Genomic DNA, 22,576 nt, shown 5'->3' on the forward strand with positions numbered 1-22,576 from the left:
AGTCTGTTCCAAAGGGTGTTTGAGATAAATTTGCAACGGGAAGATCTTTGGTGCGGGATATTTCTGTGGGCTGGTTGTGCTGGTGTTGGAGAGCTTTGTACGACGGGACGAATAGGGAAAGGAACATGCAAGGCACTCTGATGCTTAAGTTAGTATTTGATGAATGAGCTTAAGTTATGATGGATAAGATGATCATATATGAGCTTTGTCCCTTCATTTATATAGTGGTTAAATGACTTACTTATGTTGCATTATTATGGCGACATTTAATCTCATTGGTGGACTGAGATGGTTTTTGTAGCCTATCTCATGTGTGGGATGCCTATTTGTGAAATATGCCCTTTAACATGGGCAGAATCACATGTTTTTCCCTTTAAGTATTGGATATTGAAGAGGTTTAGGAGATCTAAATTGCTGTTGTTGTAGTTGTACATTTGCGAAATTATATGTATGCAGGATTAACCCATTTTCTTACTCTTTAAGTCCTTGTTATTGGGCTTCTTGGATCATAAATGAGTTGGACTCTATGTCCCCCATATATGGGTCTAGATCAACTACCACCATCCTTATATTTAAAAATTAAACATTTGCAGTTATCTTCTTGTGTGAAATGACAATTTTATCTCTATTAATAAAACAATAAATAAAAGAAAATTTAACTCAAATAACACTCACAAAACATCGGGGTTTGCAATGCAAAAAAGGTATTTGCTTCAAGGCTAGTTTCATGACTAGTTTGAATATTTAAAGTGTGCACAACAATTCTTTCTTGTCTGGAAAGAAATATTTTTTTATTTTTGTCCTTACGATGAATTTTTGAAAAAAAAATATATTTGATAACCCAACTTATTTCTATATTCAAATAAAGAGTATATTTAATAAATCAATGTCAACAACTCCTTTATCCCAAACTATATAGGGTTGGAATATTTTTAATAAATAATATATATTTATAGTGAATAAAAAAATATTAGAGAATAAAAAAGTACCCCAAAAAAAAATTATTTCTTATTTCTTTCAATTTGTGTTTTCAAATAACCAGTTCATTCCTTGAAAAAAAAAAATCTGGTATCGTCATGCACAACCTTACTAAGCACAAACATCAAAGATAATGAATACGTGAGCATGAGAACAAGTCATGTACGTAGAATAACTTTTTACTACAAGTAAAATGGTTCAGTTTAATCCCTCTTGTTGATACTTTAACATTGTATATAAAGTATCTTGATCTAGGCATATAATGGTGTGTCAAGTTGAAAGATTAACGCTAGAAAAATTGCACCTACGCAGCATTATTAGAGAAAAAAAATCATCCTTATTGTAAAGAGGAAACTTCATTGTATTTGAATACGCAGTCATAAAGACGTCCACCAAGAAATTGTGCTACCTCAGGATGTTTCACCTGAAAAAAATAAAAAAATAAATAAGAACAAAGAATAGGATCGTCATAGCTCAAATTTTCATTATTATAAGAAGCAAGTAAAACTATAGTAAAATGCATTACCATTCCAATCTTAAGGGAATCACATTTGAATTGAGCATACAGATTTGTTTCTATTCCACGACCCTGTCAAAAGAAGTAGATCACTATTTAATATTTGAAATAATGCAGAATCCAATGAGCAAACTAAGTTTCAATTTCTGTCAAAATGCAAAATAACCCAGAATAACCTACGTAGTGATAAAATATCAGACAGATGTGTAACACAAATTCTGAGAAACAAGATAATGTTAAAATCTAGATGAAATAGGATACATACAAAAGAGAGAGGACAAGGGTGCCTGAAAACTAATCAATCAGTGAAAATCAGCTTGGCAAGATAATGAATTTTGCTGTTTTTACAAAGGTCTTTCTAGTATTATGCTATAAATACAGCACAAAAAGACAAATTCCGGTGCATAAGGCTCCCCGATTTACGTGGGTAGAGGTGAGGGTTGACTGTATGCAGCTTAACTCTTATATTTTTGCAAAGAGACTGTTTCCAAGACTCGAACCCTTGCCCTTCTGGTCACAAGGAGCAAGCTTTACCATTATGCTATAAATACAGAAACCACCACTCCTTATTAAAATCCAACTAGTGAAAGTAGAGGTGAAGGCAATCCTTGAATGAAGCCTTGAACGAAGCCTTACCCTTACAAAATTGCAAAGATATTGTTTCTTGAATTCGAACCTGTGACCTTTCAATCACTAAAGAGCAGCTTTACCACTACTCTAAACTCGTCCTCTTTCGTTATGCTATAAATATAAAGAAGAAAAATATTTTTTCAGTTTTTCCAAGGAAGAACTTACCATCCCTTCTAAGATGACAAGATCTGCATCGCTGGCAAGGTAAGCAAGTTCCTCTGACACTCTAGCAAGATCAATAACCTGCAATCCGTTGAACAAAGCAAGAAAGACAAAATCATCATACAAGTTAATGATCTGATATCATAGGTCCAAATACCATAATTTGCATAATGAACAAAGAGCATTGTTCATTTTCTTACAGGTAAATCATTGCCAGAGTTAGCAATTAAAAGATTTGAAGAACTGACACCCACAAGATATCCTTCTTGATCCTTTAACTGGAAACCAACATGATATAGTGTTAGCAAAGAATATGGTAATACCAAAAAATACAAAACTTATTATCATTACCTTTGATATAATTTCAATTAGCTCAGAGTAAGTCACATCATTGATGGAAGGTAAGTCATTAGCAGCCAATACGACCTGCACTCAAACAGAATCACATAAAATATGTGGAAGATGGCAGCTGAAAGAACTGTACATCAAAAGCAGTTTCAGTTTAAAAAATATATTTAAAATAGAAAAGACTAATTAACACCTACAACAAGGCAATCATAATAACGGCACATATCAATCCACTAATCAGAGTTCAGTGCATGAAATTAGAATTAAAATGTCAGAAAAAAATTGCTTTCATGGCTTTACTAAAAGTAAAGTGGCAAAATTTTTGTGACAATGTGCAACCTACACTGCAGTTTGGTGCATTTGGTTGGAGTGATAGGTTGATTAGGGATAACATTACTTGTTTGGCATCTATTTGGTGTAAAGCACATGGCCTTTTTAAATGAGTTTTCCCTTACAATACAGATATGTTGATGAACTGGATAGCTTTGCTCCATTCATTTTCTCTTTTTTCTTTGTTGTTTTGTGTTTTGTTCTTGTGTTAAGGAGGGTTCCTTATTCTCCCATCTCTTTGCAATTTTTTTATCTTTGTTTTCATGAATCTTTTCTTTCATAAAATAAATAAATGAATAAAATGTCAGCAAACCTGACTCCCATTCCGAAGCAGCTCCCTTGCAAATGGTAAAATACCCAAAATGATATCTGCACCAGAGTTATCTACAAATATGACAACCTGCCATGATAAAAAGGAACAGATTACAACAGTACCACTGCAGAAAATAATTCAGAAGACATAAAAATTCAATAATTCATTATAAAATTGTATTTCTTTATATAGAAATGAAACTTGCCTTTTTCCATGACTTCTTGCTCCATTTCATTTTGAAAGTGTCAAGATCATCAATAACCCAAGGTCGAGGGACGAGATTTTGACAACTAGCCAAAAAGGACATTCCATCCTTAGAGAAAACCTCTGCAAGCTTCAAGAAATTGTGAAAAGAATAAGGTAACACATAAACTACAAATAGATATAATTCTCCTAACTGCTGCATACGATTGTGATAAATAGCAGAACAGTTGTCTTCTGGTGGGAAAATAAATTCAGACCTAGGTAAAGTTTCAAATATATCCGGATACCCATGCAAAATTTACAGCCTATTGTTCCATACATATATCAGAGAACATCACCAGTCACAAATAGCCAATAGTACTATCAACAACCAATTAGGGTAAGTTAAGGAATACTGTATTTTAAGGATAATTAGCCTCACCATGCATCCTTATTCTGCACTCAGCAGAGGAACAAAACCAGAAAATTGGAAGTGGAAAGAAAGGATAAAGGGGTTGCTACTGTAACATGCAACATAAAAGAATATTCTTAGATAGAGATGACAGCTTAAATAAGTAAAGTTGCTGCTTGAATGAACAAGTAGGCTTGATCTAGTTTGGTCCAACATTATTAATTTCAGTTATCCAGAAGTTATCAAAAGAATGCATGGAAAATCATCCTACCTGGGCAGAACCGAGATCAAATATGTTTCCTGCAAAAATTCCTCTAACTAGATTCTCAAGTCGCTTGCCTTCATCTTCAATGGCATCATTAAGATGAACAACATTCTCAAATAGGGAGATGGCTTTCTCATTTTCTTCATCCTATTGCATTCAATCAGATAAAGAGTAACAGATTAAAATTGATAAATGTCATGATGGCATCCCAGCCCTTTCTCATCAAAATTGAAAACAACATATGTTACAATTCTGTTCAACTTTGGCTAATAAATTTGGACCTTTTGAGACAACTACATATGAAAACAATTACATTAAATTTCCCTTTATACTTCAAGCAAGATGTTACATTACTTCAAGCACTACAATCAGATTAGGCACACACTTTTCTTCAATTTTGTATTATCCATATCCATAGCTGCATAGCAGTAACAAAAAGGATCCCAAATTGCAGTTATACTTACCTTGACTTTTTTGAAGATATCTCTGAATCCCAATTCTCTAAGCACTTGCTCACGAAGTCTGCAGAGAAGCTAGAACCCCGCCCCAAAAAAAGAAACAAAGAAGAAAATTAGGACACATCACCAAACTGCTGCATTTTTAGTTCTGATTCCTTGTTACTGTGTGGAAGGTATGGGCCAATAATTGTATCTTATAAAAAAAAAAAAATTATATATATGTGTGTGTGTGTGTACTTTATAAAAAAATTATAGTTATTGTACAATTTCAGCAATAGTATAGAACGTACAATGCAATCAGGTGGCCCACCATGACTTTCAGGATCTTTCTTCAAATCTTCAAGTATGTCAGCATACCTTTTGCAGGGAATGCAAAAACAAAAGATGCAATGAGCAAATCCCATACTACAAGTTATTATATAAAAGAAATAAGATGAAAGAGATCACCTTTGAGCAAAATTTTCAGCTTTATTTGCAGCATCAGGAACAGAAGTATCACTCTCTGCACGCTTCCTGTCAAACAAAGATAAACAGTGATGTAAAGTTGTAAACAAGAAACACACAAATAATAGAATCCTTGCAATAATATAAAAAACACATATTTCACTAAAACCAGTAAAGATTAGTTTAATATTGCCATAAATGAGTTGTTTCTACTTACCTTAATTAGAAAAAAGCAACTCTGAATGGTTGTAAATGGATCAAAATGTGCTCCTAAATCTAGGTTAAGAGACATTTTCAAAATCGGTTCATGCTCTTTTGATAATTCAGGATATAAGAAAAGTACATAGATAAATTCAGGAATTATTATAGAAACAATTTACTATTTGCTTGAACATTTTGGTCCATTGTCAATATTGACAATGCTTATACCTATAGTAAATATTTATCGAACACTCAACTGCTCATAAAGCTATTTTTCTATTACTCATCTTACAACAATTCCTAAATCATCTTTTAGAAGTAGGTTTTGGAAGCAATCTTTAAAAAGCAACAAGAATAACCAACTCACCCTAACCCAGTATTGAAGAAATGGGAAGAAAATTTTCAATAGCCCGGGATAAGTATAATCATGACAATTGGATCACTTACAAAAAATGGAAATAAATCTATAGAATAATTTGGAAGTCATTTCTACAGAAAATAAATCTTACAAATATGTCAATGATCTATTTTGAAAGGTAAGTAGCTAACAAACATGGTAATGGTGATGCCACCTGAATATGTGATTCATCCCTCACCAGCATATATACCATTACAAACAAAGGCACCGGTTAAAATTGAAAATCATAGTTTAAAAACAGTTCAAGTACATGAGCAGAAAGCTTGACATAATTTTAAATACATAAGGAAATGAATGAAATTGATTAAAAAAATTAAAAAAAAAAACATCTGCAGCAGGCTTCTGATGATCTTCAAAAGTCCATAATCGAATATCATGAAATCAGTACACTAAGAAAAAACCAACAAGGGAAAGAAAATAAAACGACCCAATATACATAAAAACCAGATATTACCCACAAAACTACGAAATTTTTTAATTAAAAACAAAAAACAAAAAGTACCATTTTTTATTAAAAGCAATAGCAAAATAAGCAATTGCAGGTTAAAATGAACAAAAGGGTATTCTATAAATGATCAAAAACTGCGAATCACAAAAAAAAAAATCAATTTTTTTTTTACTGAAAAGAAGAAAAAAGAAGGAACGTACTTGAAGGAGGGGATGGAGTTGAGAAAGAGATCAATCCAAGAGAGTTCAGTGGGAGTGGGCTTGCGAGGATTATCGGAGGGGAATCTATAAGGAATGGTGCAAGCCCTGTAGTTGGACTCAATTGGTGTCAGTAACAACGGGAATTCCACGAGTTCCGATGCGCTTTCCATCTATCTTCACAAACAAAAACAAAAAATGCGATTGCAAAAAGGAATGTTTGAACGAAACAAAGCAAAGATGAAGAATGAAACTTGTCTCTTCTGAGTTGAGTTGTGAGAAAGAAGAAGAAGAAGAAAAGGCAAAGGAAACGATTGCACACACGAGAGAGAAAGCGTAGCGTAATGGCACTTTTCTTCTCTGTTTCACTTGTGCCACATCGCTCTTCTTCTCTTGCTTTCTCTAGTCAAACTATTCTTTCATTTAATTTTTGTTTTTGTTTTTTTTAAGTTAGGCTCATTCATCCATGCATTTTTCATTTTAATTCCAATAACTTTTAGTATACTATATTTTCAGTGATTAATTTTATAGTTTTAATGTTGCTGGTATTGTAAGATAAGAAATTATCTCTTGTGTATATATAAAGGCTCTTTTCTTTTCACATCATCCTATATAAATTTTATATATTTTTATATGTATAGATGATAAAATTATTTTTTATAATATAAAAAATATTAAATCCTAATTTTATTGTAGATTTTGTTTTCAGGGTTAATTGTTTTAAATTATAGAATTTATATATAATTTTATGGGGAAAGATATTGTAACAACCAAGTTGTGTTATTACCATGTTACTACCAATCAATCTCACTGTTAAATCAATTATGTTGATCCAACGGTTATATTTATTTTCATCTTTGTATGGTCATGATTTCCCAAATTTATTACTTTACATTTATTTTCTCCTTTGTATAGTTATGATTTCTCATATTTAATGTTTTCACTTTAAATATGAGGAATTATAATCATACAAAGATGAAAATAAATATAACCGTTGGATCAACATAATCAATCTAACGGTGAGATTGATTGATAGTAACATGATAGTAACACTATGATTTCGCTAATTTTATATGAACACCGTTCCCTTCATTATTAACCATGCAATCTTTCTACTAGAGAGAGAGAGAGAGCAGATCTACCAGATGTCCTTGTTGAAGAAGTTAATATACATGTCTTTTTTGAAGTTCCTTATTACCTACTTTTTCTCTATCAGTGAGAAAGACTTGTATATTATCATTCAAGATTCTCGAGAGGGATTAGAATGATGTAAGGGCTCTAATTCAATTAATTGTTAAGTTAATTGAACATGAGAAAACTAATATATTATGTTTGCATATGTGATGTCATTTTGAGGGTTCGGATTTCTCTTCCCTTTTTGGGTGTCATTGTTCTATTGTTGGAATTTATTTTAAGTACATGGTTAAATCTCGTGTAGTATATATTTTTTTTGTAGGTTACAAGGAATAGAACATACAACCACACACTCACACGCATCCTATTACACACACCCACACCACTAGACTAGCCCTAGTGGATAATCTCGTGTAGTATATTGTAATATAGGTTTAATATTTTTGTTTTTATTGTAAAATATTATTTTTCTATCATACTTATATAAAAATAAGTGGATCAAAGAGATTAATATAACTCACCCACTTTTATATAAATCTGGCAAATATAACGAAAATATTTTTCCCTTGTAAGATAATAAACTCTCTCTAACTATCTTATATTACTAATAATGAACTTTAACAATATATTGGAAACTTAAATTAGATTATAAATATCTAAAGAGAATAATTTCTTTGTTTTGTATCATTATTACATGTGCATCAAACAAAACTCGTTCAAGTCATTTTGAAATACATTTGGTTGATAAGTATCGCATATAATGATATTATCTGCTGTTTTTATCGTTTTTTATATCTAAGGACCATTGTGATTACCCTTTTCAGATGGCAAAGTTGACTGAATGCTACTTGACCTTGGATTGATATTTTGAATGGGGAAAAAAATGATCAATAAGGGTATTAGTTTTGTATTGTTAAAATATCAAGATCCTTAAAAAGAATAATTTGATTTTGCAATATTTGAAGGTAACTAACCCAAATTGTTATATTGATTATTTTATAAAGATTATTTTTCAACGGTACATATATTTATGATAAATACCTATTCAATTAATTGGTTTATATGCCTAGGAAATTTATTTTCGATAATTTTTGTTAATTTCAAAAAAAAAAAGTTGATTATGTAAAATGCCTGACAATTAAGTTATTATTTCATTCTTTTGAGAAAAATTATACTATAATTACCATTCCTTTTGAAATATTTTGTATATATATTTCAAGCCCATCATTCGTGCGAAGCCTGATATTAAGGAAATGTAAAATAAATATATAAAGCGAAACTTAATTATTTTGTTTTTGTTTGTGGTGATATGGACTGTCAAGCATTTACTATTGGAAATTTCAGAGCTTGAATTGTTTATATCAATCCATGTTTCCATAGGTCGGTGAGAGCAAAGTTGTTGTTGACGACGTGCTTGATAGCCGTTGAAGTCGACAACAAGTGCTGCTATATGAGACAATACCCATTACTTAGGTTTTCCATTCTCATGAAAAATCTGGATGATGTCCTTTTGAATTAAGCCATACATACTCTGAAATTATAAGAAAATAAATCGATATAAAATATAATTTCAGAGATATGTATGCCTTAATACAAAAGGACATCAACTTAGACATAATTCATCCAGGATTTGTACTAATATTTGATATTTGATTATCAACCAACAAGCCCAACCATAATAGACACAACCAAAAACCAGAGTTTACTGCGCTATTCTCAGAATCAAAATTCCACACTCAACAATACTATATACTCTTCTAGCAGACAAGCATAATTTGCGAAAAACTACATGCCCCATGCTATCAACATTAACACAATCTTATTTATATGCTGCTCAGGGAACACTTGCGTTAAACCTCAGTAGGGTTCCACGGGGGCTCTGAATTTGGAACCAGCATAGACTGCAGCAGGACCAAGTTCCTCCTCAATCCTAAGAAGCTGCAACACATAGCAAAAAATAAATAAAAGCACAGGGGATTCTAAATCAAATGAACAAATTGACCGTTACAAAAGGTATAATAAGGATCAGCCATTGAACTTATCACATTTAGCTCATCTAACAAAGATATTAAGTATTATGGTTTTACCTGGTTATACTTGGCAAGCCTTTCAGATCTGCAGGGAGCTCCAGTCTTGATCTGCCCCTGTTAAATAATGACAGAACATGATCAAATTATATCAGCTTCAGTTTCAAGTTTCGAAATCTTCACACAATTGATCCATGAAGACATTACTGGGACAACGGAAAATAACATATGATGGGGAAAAAAACATTCTGACAACTTACCGTTGCTAATCCAACTGAGAGGTCAGCAATGAAGGTATCCTCAGTTTCACCACTACAATAAACAAGATGAAACATATGAGTGTACACAGACAAAGAATGCCACAACATGAGAAAACAGAACAAAATGGGAAACGAAGGGGGGAACAACGAATGTTCAATACCTTCGGTGGCTAGCCATGACACCCCAACCAGCTTGCTTGGACATTTTCACAGCTTCAATACTTTCAGTTACACTACCGATTTGATTCACCTAAGGAATATAGATAGTAACAAATGAAATTTCCCACCTCAAAGTTGACAAGAATTATCAGATTAAAACAATTAGTTAAGATGGAAGTCTAGATCCTCTAGCAGATAAGAAGGCAGTAAAAGCTAATTTACCTTCAACAAAAGGGCATTGCAAGCCTTCTCCTTAATTGCTTTCTCCACACGCTATGGAGCCAAATAATGGACAGAATAATGTCAAAAGGATACATATCTGCTGCGCGTAACTCAAACTTAAAGTTAATGAAGCAAACCTTAGGGTTGGTGACGAGGAGATCATCACCAACAATCTGCACTTGCTGGCCATTTTCAGCTGTTAACTTAGCATAGTGCTCCCAGTCATCCTGATCAAATGGATCCTCAATGGACACAATTGGATAATCTGTCACAAATGATTTGTACACATTCTTTAAGCTGTCTCCTGAGATTTTCTGTGATCCGTCATTATTCTGCAATAAGGTTTATAGTTATCTAGTTGAAGCATTTAACAAAGAAATATAACTCAATAAAGGAATGAAAATTTAAGCTAAATTGGTAAAAAAACTTCGTATTTAGTCTACCTCTTCCTTAAAATTCAAGTCATATGTTTTGCCCTTGTTATCATAAAATTCTGAAGCAGCAACGTCCATCCCAATCACAACCTGTAAGGATAGAAATTAATCAGCCATTATTAAGATGCTTAATCAGACTCAGCAGATGAAGATTCAACCTTTCCAGTATAACCAGCTTTTGCAATGGCAGTCTTCAGAAGCTCAAGACCCTCTTTGTTTTCCTATAAATAAAACAGTAAACATGTAAAAATTTGCATTTTGGTGAGATAAAACTGTATTGAACCAGAAGGTTAATGTTCATTATAGAGTAACAGCAGAAAGAATAAACTTTTTTATACACATTTGAAGATGCTATTGATGTTGATGTTGATACACATTTGAATTATTACACTACAAAAGATCTTGATATGCAAAGAACATAAATCACTAAAACCAAAAAGAACAAATAAGGACCTGGATATTAGGAGCAAAGCCACCTTCATCACCAACATTGGTAGCATCTTGTCCATACTTCTTTTTAATCACAGCCTGTAAGACAAACACATTAACATTATGACACAAATAAAAATGGCTTTCCTTTCATCCATTTAAGAAGAAAAAAAAATGAAAGCAAATTTGGCGAAAAGGACAGTAACCTTTAGATGATGGTATACTTCTACACCCATCTTCATTGCTTCTTTGAAAGAAGATGCCCCAACAGGGAGAATCATAAATTCCTATAGAAGAGGACGCAGGGTAAATATTTCATAAAAAATGTCCCTAGTCATTTGTTATGTTAAATTAACATTACCTGCATTGCTAGCTTATTTCCTGCATGTGAGCCTCCATTGATAACATTGAATGAAGGTACAGGTAGTACCAAAGTCTTGTTTCCAGCCAGATTGGCAATGTGCTGAAATGTTAAAATAATACAAAAGCAAAGCATGAGAACGCAAGATAACCTGATAGGATCTATGGTTATTGAAACCTCACATACCTTGTACAGAGGAATCTTCTTTGCTAAAGCTCCCGCTTTACATACAGCAAGTGACACTGCCAAAATAGCATTGGCTCCAAGCTGAAAATTCCAAGATTGTGCAAATCCAATCAGCAAAAAATAAATGGCCATTACAGTCACAAAAAATGCAGCCACTGATCTCAATAAGACAAAGAAACCATATAATGATACCTTCTGCTTGCACCACCCCCACTCATTAACGGTTCCATCAAGCTGCTGTACCATAAAATTGTCAATTTCAGTCTGCTTGGTTGGGTCCTGTAAATGCAGAAAACAAATAACTGAACATAATTAATTATCCACTACTAAAATCTTTCAAACAATACGGTAAAACTCAATTTGATAGCTGGATAATACCTTGCCAAGCAGAGCAGGTGCTATAATTGCATTCACATTCCCCACAGCCTAAGCCAAGGCAAATTTCAAGTCTTATTATCAGTTCCAGTACATAGAAAATAAAAATAAAAAACCTATCCCCCTTCCCGAAAACAAATGAAAGCCAAAACGGTAAAGGAGAATGTATCAGAAAAAGTTGCAGGTCGGGTAGAAATAAAACACCATATCCAACGTTGTGACTCCACACCCCCAACCCCGCCAAAGAAAAGGTAAGAACAGATTTGATAAATATTGATAACTCTCGGATAGAGTATTATATTCAACAAATATTAACTGATATTTTAAAGGAAATCCATCATAAGTCCCAAGTACCTTGAGAACACCTTTCCCAAGGTAGTCTGAGCCCCCATCCCTCAATTCCAGAGCTTCATAGACACCTTCATAGAAAGTAAAATGAGTTAAGACACACGCGACTTTCAGAACTACCAACCCATGCCGTGACCAGATGAACCGTCACAGCCAATGAACATTAACATAACATGCAAGACCTATGCATGTTAGTTAGAGACAACCAAATATCACTTCAAATTTAACATTTCCTCCTTCATCTTTTTTTCGTCCTAACATTATGATGATGACGATGCTTCAAGCAGCATAACACAAACAATAATTTACTCCAACAATGCATATTAAAATGCATTAAATCCATATGTTCCTTAAATCATGAAAAATGTTCAGTAAAAGCAATTTATATTTAAAAACAAAAAACAAAAAAACTACACAATCAAGTTCCATTGTCTTTCTTCTCTCGAACAAACAGCGATCGTTTACCTGTTGAAGCACCGCTAGGCACAGCAGCTCTGGCGAAGGTTCCATCGCTAAGAATAACGTCAACCTGACAATAACACACCACATTCAGAAATCGTAGCTTCGCATAAACCAGTTCCAAAAAATAAACGAATCAAAACCTTCACCCTAACACCAGAAATAGAGTGTTTACTTGTTTTTTATTTTCCTTTGTTTTTCCCGCTCATTTTCTCAGCAACCAAACAGAAAACGCCAAAAACAAGAGAGAGAGAGAGAGAGAGAGAGAGAGAGAGAATCAAGTGAGACTCACTTCAACGGTTGGATTTCCGCGGCTGTCGAAGATCTGGCGAGCCTTCACGACCTTGATCGTTGCCATTGTAATGCGTCCAAGAGGTACGAATCACACACTCTTTTTCACAGTTTTGAGTTTTCTCAGCGTCGCGGTGATTTTCCGACCCGTTTTTCCCGAGAAAGTGACAGTGAGGGGAAAATGAAAAGAGTGTGATCGGTATATATAGGTCGTTGTTACATGGCGATAAGGCAAGGGTCGTTTAATCTGAACCGTTGATCGTGGAAAAGGATGGTGACGTGGACGGTTATGATGAGTTAGTGTTGGTCATCATGAGACTCTTGCTCCTAAACGGGTGGCCTCACGAGGCACATAGAGAAGAATATGCTTATGCTTTCTTTCTATGTGCGAGACAAGAATTGAGTTCATAGAGCCAATTGTTTTTGAAAACTTGAAATTAATTAATTTTTAAATATTAATTTTAATTTAAAAGCAAAAGAGTTTCAGGATCAATGAGTACGAGGGGCACGCGGGATTCTTCAGATTTTCGGCAAACTGAATTTTTTTAAAATTTTAATTTTTAAATATTATTATATACTGAATGCAAAATTTATATTTTTAAAAATTAAAATTCTCGGACAAATAAAAATTTCTCCTGTACCAAACGACTTGAGTATTCAATAGACTTACCTAATCCCATTTGGATTTGGATTTCTCCACTCTTCTTAAAAATTGAGAATCTCAAAAATTAAATGTAATATTCTTTTTTTTTTACATTAAATTTAATATTCTTTGTGTACATTAAATCCTGAGATAATCTTCTAGACCAATAACTTTTGGATAATATAGATACTTTTTATTATATATAACACATTATTAATAAATTTTAGCCGTTATTGTTATAGTCAATTATAGTTTTATTTAAAGAATGTAGTAATAATTAGTGAAATATAGTTTAAATATATTATTAATTTATTTTTCATAATGTTATCGAATATATGTGTTATTGTCAATAACGAAAAATCAGACCAAACCGCCGATTCGATGGGAAAACACTTGAAATAAATGAGGTGTTTAGTACATTCTACCCAAGATGAATTCGAATTATTAAAAATCTACTCGAATCGGTAAACGGTGAAAATCAATTAAAAACTTGTAGTAGAGAAACGGTTTTCAATTTTTAATGGAAACAATTTTATTTTTTTTGAGTCAAATAAATAAATGGTCCTTTTATACTAGTTTAAAATTTTCCAAACATCACCTCTTATAATTTTACGTTGATTTAATACAGGGCAATATTTTTCTCATATTACATTAAAAAATATTATCAGAAACTATTATCTTATGTAGAGACATAATCAAATGAGCTCCACAACTACAAAAAAGAAGAAAAAAAATGTTCCTCAGATTTTGATGAATGTAATTTTGATTTAACATAAAAAAATATTATCATATAACATAAAAAAAAATTTGTCCTTTAATATATATATATATATATATATATATATATATATATATAATGATTTGTTCAGGATCAATCACAGAGACACCAATGAATCATAATTTAATGTCTTCAATGATTCAATAATCAGCCCAATTTTTAAAAATTAATTTTTTACTTTCTCTGTTTTAAAATGATTATCACTTTAAAGATTTTAGAAAATTAAAAAAGTGTTAATTATTATTTTCAACTTTAAAAATTGTTTTTTTTTGGCTGATGTTTGTTTTGTAAAGGAGTGTTTGGGAGTGCACCTAGTTTTGATAAAGAGATATTTTTTTTGTAAAAGCAAAGCAGTTAAGTTGTTTGTCAGTGAAAAGTTTTGATAGCCAATTGTTTTGTTTTGTATCCTGGTTTCTAAAGCTTTGGGCTGTATTTATCCTTTTCCAAAAAAAAAAAAAAAAAAATTGATTACAAACATTTACTTAATATGAGCTAAATAAACATTAGTCTACAATAATTATTATCACCACACGCCCGCTAGACACCAGAGGTATAATACAAATTTTTTTGAAGTGGTTTCGATGTTCATATGGTTTTTGTATCGATTATGCATAACGTTGTACGATGTTTTTTTAGTTTTAAGAAAATATAAAATCGGCACATACATTTTGATTTTCCGTGTTAATATAACAATTATAAAAACATAACGGTTCGTGTTATATACTGTTACGGATTCCCGCTTAGACTCTCCCCAAGATCAAGAGGGGCTTATGTCCGAGCTAAGTTATAAGGGGTAATTATTTTAGTCAAGGCACGAGCCTGGATTAGTCAATTAGCTGGGCATGAGACCCACATAGTAGTGGCTTCCTTGGGCCCTACCGCAATCTTAGACTGGGTTATACATAACTACCCACGTTCATAATAATCATCTGAGAGCTGTTAGATCAAAAAAGATCAACGGTGTCACATGCTTACAAATCAGAGCCATTGATCTTTTTTGATCTAACGGCTCTCAGATGAGGTGTCAAATTTCAAAATTGACACCGGTGTCAAAGGATCCTGCCTCATATATATATATATATATATATATATATATATATATATATATATATATATATATATGAAAAGCTCCAAAGGACATGGCAGATATACAGAATACCCATTAATGTTCATCAAGAACATTTAGCGTTGTCTGTGGAAAAAGGTAAAACTATTCCTACGCTTTTTTTCTTGTGTCATGGCAAGCAACAATCGTGACGAGCGAGCGATGGAGAATGGAAATAGTGGAGGAGGAGAGGAAGATTCTTTCCGATCCAGTGGGAGGAGTCATTCTCTAAATACAATTGGACAAGCTTTGATCCAGTTGGCAGAAGACATAAGGAATAGACATTACCAAGAAGGGGGAAGAAGGAGGCATCGTTCAGAAGAGAATGTGCAATATTGCAGAAATAGGAGAAGGGGTTCTTTATCTCCCCTTCCAAGTTATATTCTGTTATCTCATCCAACAGAAGAAGAGAACATAAGAGCAGAGGGTCGGAGAGGGCAACCTTCAAAGGAGTCACGAAGCCCTCCAGAAAGGATGAATCATCAAAGCAGAGGACGGGGGATAAGTCAGAGAACTGAAGAGCGAACACATGTAGAACATGCTCGAGAGATAGGAAGGAGTTGGCAATACCATGAAGGAGAAGGCGGGCAAGCAGGTTGGGAACAGTGTAACACCCCGTGTATACCCGGTTTGTTATCATGTCATCGTATTAAGCGTTGCTTAATTAAAATGCAGAATTAACTTTTTCTTTTCAATTATGACGTCATTATTAATTACCAAGTTGATTACTTAATCCTTATTCAAAACATTGCTTGTATGTAATCGCAAATAGACAGCTAACTACACTGAATAACCTCATAATATAAATATGTGTATCTAAGTCACGGAACTATAACACGTAGTCCGGACCAGAATCCTGATACATTATACAACTCGAATCTAAATCAACATAGTCAAATCAATGTGGCATGGACAACCTCCATGCTCACCAAATAAGGCAACAAAGCCCAACAGAGTCTCAACAACAAAAACATAATAATAAATATAGAACATGTCAGCATCCAAGCATAACAGTATAAACAGCAAGCATATCACATCAGCTCCGGCCTCCTGTCACCCGAGGTCTCAACCCCCGAGTTACCTGAACCTGAAAATGTGCCCCAAATGTGGGGTGAGATCTCTAAACAGAAATCTCAGTAAGACAAGGGGTCCTCAAGGATCTCCCCACCCCAAGCTCACTTACATGTGCAATATAAGTTCTAAAAAAACGTAAAACAATATAAGTTCCAAAATCAGTGCAATGCAGCAGATAATCATGTCATGTACGTCAAAATATCCTACTGGCCAGAGAAATGCATGAATTGCATACGTCTATAACCTACAATCAGTTCAAGATACCACTTGCACCCACCCACAGAATCACCATATCGTATGACGTAACATATTCAGGCTTACCGTCTAGGTGGAACAACACATGCATATCATAAGGCACTTGCACATAATCGCTCAACAACATTTCAAATATTCAAACATGAAAATACATCATGCATATTAACCATTCCCCCGTGGGGTCTGGTGGAACCAACAATGGCTAAACCGAGGACATGAAAGCTTGTTTCTTAAGCAATAAATCCAAGCCAAAGTCCACACTAGCTCAATGTCCACAAACAGCAAAATCACAATCTGTTTTAGACCAGCAGTCATATCAACATTCATCATCTAATCGTTCAAGACATAACAACAACGTTTTCTTCTTCGTTTAATGTCTCTAGGCTTCTCACAAAGCCATAAGCCCTTAATCACTTTGATTCTGACTTAGTTAATTATTACAGAGGTTCAACTTAACCAATCATGGGTCCACAAACCCAAAAATACCATTATGTCCGAACAGAACAATGACACTCTCGAAATTCCCAGAATATCCGGATATTTGTCTGGGCCATATCCGAATATCCATATCCGGATATTTCCAACCCCATATCCGGATATCCATATCCGGATATCATATCCGGATATTTCGCGACAGAATGCAGTTTCTGCATTTCGCAAGATATCACTCCCAAGCTTCAACTTTTAACCCATTTCAACATCCAAGCATGCATTTTTATACACTTTTAGGTTCATGTTCATGTTGGTTACTTCATTTTATCGTATTACATGCCAATACTTTAACTTTAACAAGGTAAAACTCAAGATAAGTGATGGTGCTTACCACCCAAGCTCAAAACAGAGACCAAAGTTGCTCTTGGAGGTCACCACTCAGCCTCAAAGTTCAGACTCCAAAGGTGCACGAAAATGGCACCCAAAGCTTGGTTCTTTCTCCACCAAATTGGCACCTTGAAGCTTTAAATGCCACATAAATGGTCACCTCTCCAACAACTCATAATACAGCCCTCACACACTCAAGAAAAGAGGCTACCAAACTCAGAAATGCTAAGACTTTCACCCACCCAAGGCTAGGGCACACTCATACAAGGAACTTTTGTGAAGAAAGTAAGAGAACAGGTGCTCCCTTGGAGCTTCCATGGAGGGAAGAAGGTGAAGGGAGATGGCTGCCTCTCAAGAGTTCAGAAATGTCACGTAGGAGGAGGGAATTTCTGACCTAGGATCATGTGCGCTTTGTATTTATAGGTGCGCTTAAGTTTAATCGCGCAGTATTAGCGTTAATAGCTACGCTTATCATTTTAATCCAAAACTTCATATTCTGAACCTAGCCATTTTTCTAAGATTTTTTATATTTTTATTTTATTTCGCAGCACTTTGCCGGTACGCGCTTTTACGTAGCCAGTATCAGTTCTGATACCAATTCTCATTATTTTGACTCCTCATTCGTTATACTAGTCCTATATATTATTCTAGGAATATATACACTCTTTTCATAATTTTCCGGGATACTTCATCGGTACGCATTTATACCGTGAGGTAGAACCGGTATCTACACTTTTCGTCAGAAAAGCGACTTTCAACTTTATTAATCACTTACCATAATTATTTAAGCATTCTCATAATTATTAGGGTCAATTATTGAATTATCTAATTAATCTCATAATTAATTAATTAAATTTCTAATTTAACGGTGCGGGTTCTTACATTCACCCCACCTTTTAGGATTTTGTCCTTAAAATCAGAAACATACATGTCCCAAAACTCGGGGTATTGCCGGAGAAGCTCGCCCTCTCGCTCCCAAGTACACTCCTTAGGATTTCTTCCTGTCCACTGCACTTTGACCATCGGAATGATCTTGCTCCTAAGCTTTTTCTCGCACGATTGAGAATCTTGAGTGGTCCGACGGGAGTTTTCAAGTTCTCCCAAACTTCCACATCATTCGGTTGCACCACGTGCGAAGGGTCTGCAATATACTTCCGAAGCTGAGACATGTGAAACACGTCATGGATGTTGGCCAAGTTCGGAGGCAAGGCAAGTCGGTAGGCAACAGGTCCTACTCTACTAAGGATCTAGTATGGCCCAATGATTCGCGGGCTAAGCTTCCTCACTCCGAGGGCCCGACCAACACCGCTGACAGGTGATAGTCTCACAAACACGTGCTCACCCTCACTGAACTCCAGTGGTCAATGCTTGACATCGTAGTAGCTTTTCTGGCGATTCTGCGCCTACTTCAGCTTCTCTCTGATCATCTGGATCTGCTGGGTGGTATCTTGGACGAAATCCAAGCCAAACAACTCGTGATCTCTAACCTCAGACCAACAGGTAGGAGTCCGACACCTCCTACCATACAACGCCTTGTAGGGTGCCATGCCCAGGCTAGCATGAAAACTGTTGTTGTACGAAAGCTAAACCAATGGCAGGTACCTATCCTATGTTGAACCCTGCTTCAAAATGCAAGCCCTCAACATGTCCTCCAAGGTTTGGATGGTCCGCTCAATCTGTCTGTCAGTCAGAGGGTGATAGGTTGTACTCAATCTCAACTGAGTACCAAAAGCTCCCTGCAGCGCCTCCCATAACTGAGATGTGAACTTTGGGTCCCTATCACTGATGATACTCTCGGGCACCCCGTGAAGCCTCACAATCTCGCGAACATATGGTCTGGCCAACTAATCAGTAGTGAAGCTCACCTTCACCGGAAGAAAGTGGGCAGATTTGGTCAATCTATCCCCAATGACCCAGATAGAGTCACAACCAGCCTAAGTCTTAGGCAAACCCATCATGAAGTCCATGAAAATGCTCTCCTATTTCCATTGCAGTATCTCAAGAGGTTGAAGCTTACCAGACGGCTTATGGTGTTCAATCTTCACCTTCTGGAAAATCAAACACTTGGACACAAAAACAACTATGTCCTTCTTCATGCCCGGCCACTAGTAATTTCTCTTCAAAACTTGATATATCTTTGTAGCACCAGGGTGGACCGTAAACTGGCCCCTATGAGCCTTTGTCATCACCTCCTCAATCAGAGGGCCTCGAGGAATCACAATCCTCTTCTGGAAAGTCAACAAACCATCCTCATTTCAAGACACACCGTCCTGGTTTCTCACATAATCGAGGCACTCTCTCTGCACTTGTTCCTCTTTGATCTCCATAAGCTCATTCTCCACTCTCACGGTTTCCATCTCGAGAAGTGCATCCCCAAACAAAGAGGTCACTGACAAATCCCGAAACTTCTCCATGATAACATAGTCACTCATCGTCAAACTGGATAAACTCACAGATTTCTGACTCAAAGGATCAACTACCACATTGGCCTTGCCAGGATGCTACTTCAACTCAAAGTCGTAATCCTTCAGAAATTCCATCCATCTCCTTTGTCTCATGTTCAGCTCCTTCTGATCAAACAGATACTTCAAGCTCTCGTGGTCACTGAACACGGTAAACTTCATGCCAAACAGATAATGCCTCCAAATCTTGAAAGCAAAAACAATAGCAGCCAACTACAAATCATGAGTCAGGTAGTTCTCCTCATGAGGCTTCAACTACCTCGAAGCATAAGCAATCACTTTGCCTTACTGCATAAACTCACAGCCCAGCCTCTTTCCGGTGGCGTCACAATATAGCTCAACCTCCTTAGTAGGATCAAAAGCACCAACACAGGTGCAGTCGTCAGTCTCTCCTTCAACTCCTGGAAGCACTCCTCACACTCGTGAGTCCATACAAACGGAGTCTCTTTCCGGGTAAGGCGAGTCAATGGTAGAACCATCGTGGAGAATCCCTTAATGAACCTCTGGTAGTAACCTGCCAAACCCAAGAAACTCCTCACTTTAATAACCGTCTTGGGACTCTCCCAATCCAGCACGGCCTCAATCTTGTTCGAGTCAACTGCCTCAATCTTGTTCGGGTCAACTGCAACTCCTTCTGCAGAAATCACATGCCCAAGAAACTTCACTGACTTGAGCCAAAACTCACATTTTGAAGGTTTAGCATAAAGTTTTTTCTCCTTCAGCACTTGCAACACAATCCTCAAGTGCTCCACATGCTCCTCCTCAGTCTTGGATTAAATCAGAATATCGTCAATGAAGACGATCACAGACTGATCCAAGTACGGCTGGAAAATCTGGTTCATGTAATCCATGAACACTGCAGGTGCATTGGTGAGTCCAAATGGAATCACCAAATACTCATAGTGATCGTATCTCGAACGAAACGCGATCTTAGGGACATCCTCCGGCTTAACCCGAATCTGATGGTATCCGGACCGGAGATCAATCTTCGAGTACACGCAAGCACCCCTACGTTGATCCAACAGATCATCAATATGAGGGAGGGGATACTTGTTCTTGATTGTCACCTTGTTCAGCTGCTTGTAGTCAGTGCACAATCGTATAGTCCTATCTTTCTTTTTTCACAAAAATGACCGGTGCTCCCCTTGGAGACACACTCGGTCGAATGAAGTCTTTCGCCGAAAGATCCTTAATGTGCTTCTTCAGCTCTGCCAACTCCGGTGGAGACATCCGATATGGAGCTAATGAAATAGGCCCCACACCAGGCAACAAATCAATGGAGAACTCTATCTCCCTCTGTGGCGGAAACTCAGGAATCTCCTCAGGGAACACCTCGAGGAATTCCTTCACCACAGGAATACTAGTAATGTCCTCCTGTGTCCTACTCACCAAACCTCTCAATATGACATATCCAAATGCCCCTGCTCTCAAGGCTCTTCTAGCCTGCAGCACTGAAATATAAGGTGAGGAACTGGCTGTGGAATCACACGGAGACATCGCCATGCGCTTTGCACAACAATCAATCATCACACAGTTCTAGGACAACAAATCCATGCCAAGGATGATCTCCAAATTAGCCATCAGCAATCCTATCAGATCCACCAAAAACTCACAGCCATCCCACTAAAACACGACATCTCGATCTACAGTGGAGGTATCACACCTTTCTCCGGTGGCGGTAGTCACCCGCAACGGTGCAGAAAGAAAATCACTAGGAAAATCAAACCACACAGCAATCGGGGTTGCAATAAAAGAATTCGTAGCCCCGGAATCAAATAGCACATCAACGACAGAATCACCAATGGAAACAGTACCTCTGACAAGGTTCGAAGCTCGATCTGACTGCTGTCGATCCAAAGTATAGACGCGACCAGTGGCGGTGGCACTGTAGGTGCCACTGTAGGTGCAATAGGAATCATCTGCAATGGAACTGCTTGGACTGCTACAGCTCTCGCAGTCGACGACAGACAATCTCTGGAGTAGTGGCCCACCTTGCCACAAAGGAAACAGATCAACTGGCCGGTAGCACACGGCCCAAGGTGAAATTTCCCACATCCTGGGCATGTGGGAGTAGGAGATCTAGCTGAACTCCCCTGAGTAGAAGTCCTCTTGAATTGGCTAGGCGCCTGCCTAGCAGCCAACTGCTTCCCTTTCCCCTTACGAGCAAACTTCCTGTCTTTCTAGGAAGTGGAACTACAAGTTCCCTTAACCTCAGCAACTTTGGCCTTCTTGGCCTAGCTCACAATACAGACATCCTCAATGTCCCTGCTGTACCAGTGTACCAAAGTCTCTAGACGCAGCACTAGCAATACTGCAATATCCTCATTAAATCCTCTGCAGAACTTAGAGGCCAAGAATGTAGGGGTCGACATAGCAATCCGAAAATGTGCAAACTTGACTAGTTCATTGAACTTTGCTAAGTACTCGTTAACTGACATCGAGCCTTGCACC

At 36.1% G+C, this 22,576-nt stretch overlaps 2 protein-coding genes across 3 annotated transcripts; both read right to left on the reverse strand.

The window, feature by feature from the left end:
* Positions 1–1,142: 1,142 nt before the first annotated feature.
* Positions 1,143–6,705, reverse strand: LOC133298276 (damage-control phosphatase At2g17340-like). Of its 2 annotated transcripts, none has more exons than XM_061497540.1 (12): positions 6,308–6,705; positions 5,044–5,109; positions 4,887–4,953; positions 4,603–4,671; positions 4,145–4,285; positions 3,484–3,612; positions 3,284–3,365; positions 2,639–2,718; positions 2,488–2,565; positions 2,291–2,368; positions 1,505–1,567; positions 1,143–1,402 (listed from the first exon to the last, which is right to left on the reverse strand). In XM_061497540.1, the coding sequence occupies exons 1-12, from the start codon at positions 6,475–6,477 to the stop codon at positions 1,316–1,318; spliced, it is 1,110 nt and encodes a 369-aa protein (XP_061353524.1). In that variant the 5' UTR covers positions 6,478–6,705; the 3' UTR covers positions 1,143–1,315. The 2 variants fall into 2 exon arrangements, with proteins under 2 accessions (XP_061353524.1, XP_061353523.1); XM_061497539.1 differs by having other exon boundaries at positions 2,639–2,713; positions 3,279–3,365.
* A 2,414-nt stretch (positions 6,706–9,119) lies between these two features.
* Positions 9,120–13,141, reverse strand: LOC133298275 (enolase). Its single transcript, XM_061497538.1, has 17 exons — positions 12,991–13,141; positions 12,705–12,768; positions 12,246–12,310; positions 11,895–11,942; positions 11,709–11,795; positions 11,517–11,597; positions 11,331–11,432; positions 11,176–11,256; positions 10,994–11,068; positions 10,699–10,761; positions 10,550–10,630; positions 10,244–10,438; positions 10,107–10,157; positions 9,887–9,975; positions 9,726–9,777; positions 9,526–9,582; positions 9,120–9,376 (listed from the first exon to the last, which is right to left on the reverse strand). Exons 1-17 carry the CDS (start codon positions 13,054–13,056, stop codon positions 9,296–9,298), a joined length of 1,338 nt encoding a protein of 445 aa, XP_061353522.1. The 5' UTR covers positions 13,057–13,141; the 3' UTR covers positions 9,120–9,295.
* Between the last annotated feature and the right edge of the window lie 9,435 nt (positions 13,142–22,576).

Source organism: Gastrolobium bilobum, unplaced genomic scaffold, assembly GCF_033153095.1.
Source record: "Gastrolobium bilobum isolate Gb01-03AN ecotype WA unplaced genomic scaffold, APGP_CSIRO_Gbil_v1 utg25312, whole genome shotgun sequence".
Lineage (NCBI taxonomy): Eukaryota > Viridiplantae > Streptophyta > Magnoliopsida > Fabales > Fabaceae > Gastrolobium > Gastrolobium bilobum.

What these genes read in the sequence shown, in the direction of transcription:
- LOC133298276 (XM_061497540.1), bottom strand. Translation starts at nt 6,477, where the DNA reads ATGGAAAGCGCATCGGAACTCGTGGAATTCCCGTTGTTACTGACACCA. An exon ending in ATATCTTCAAAAAAGTCAAG is followed by an intron (nt 4,286 to 4,602) that starts GTAAGTATAACT and finishes TGAATGCAATAG; the next exon opens with GATGAAGAAAATGAGAAAGC. An exon ending in TTGATCTCGGTTCTGCCCAG is followed by an intron (nt 3,613 to 4,144) that starts GTAGGATGATTT and finishes AATTTCTTGAAG; the next exon opens with CTTGCAGAGGTTTTCTCTAA.
- LOC133298275 (XM_061497538.1), bottom strand. Translation starts at nt 13,056, where the DNA reads ATGGCAACGATCAAGGTCGTGAAGGCTCGCCAGATCTTCGACAGCCGC. An exon ending in AGAAGATTCCTCTGTACAAG is followed by an intron (nt 11,433 to 11,516) that starts GTATGTGAGGTT and finishes TTAACATTTCAG; the next exon opens with CACATTGCCAATCTGGCTGG. An exon ending in AAGTATACCATCATCTAAAG is followed by an intron (nt 11,069 to 11,175) that starts GTTACTGTCCTT and finishes TTTGTCTTACAG; the next exon opens with GCTGTGATTAAAAAGAAGTA.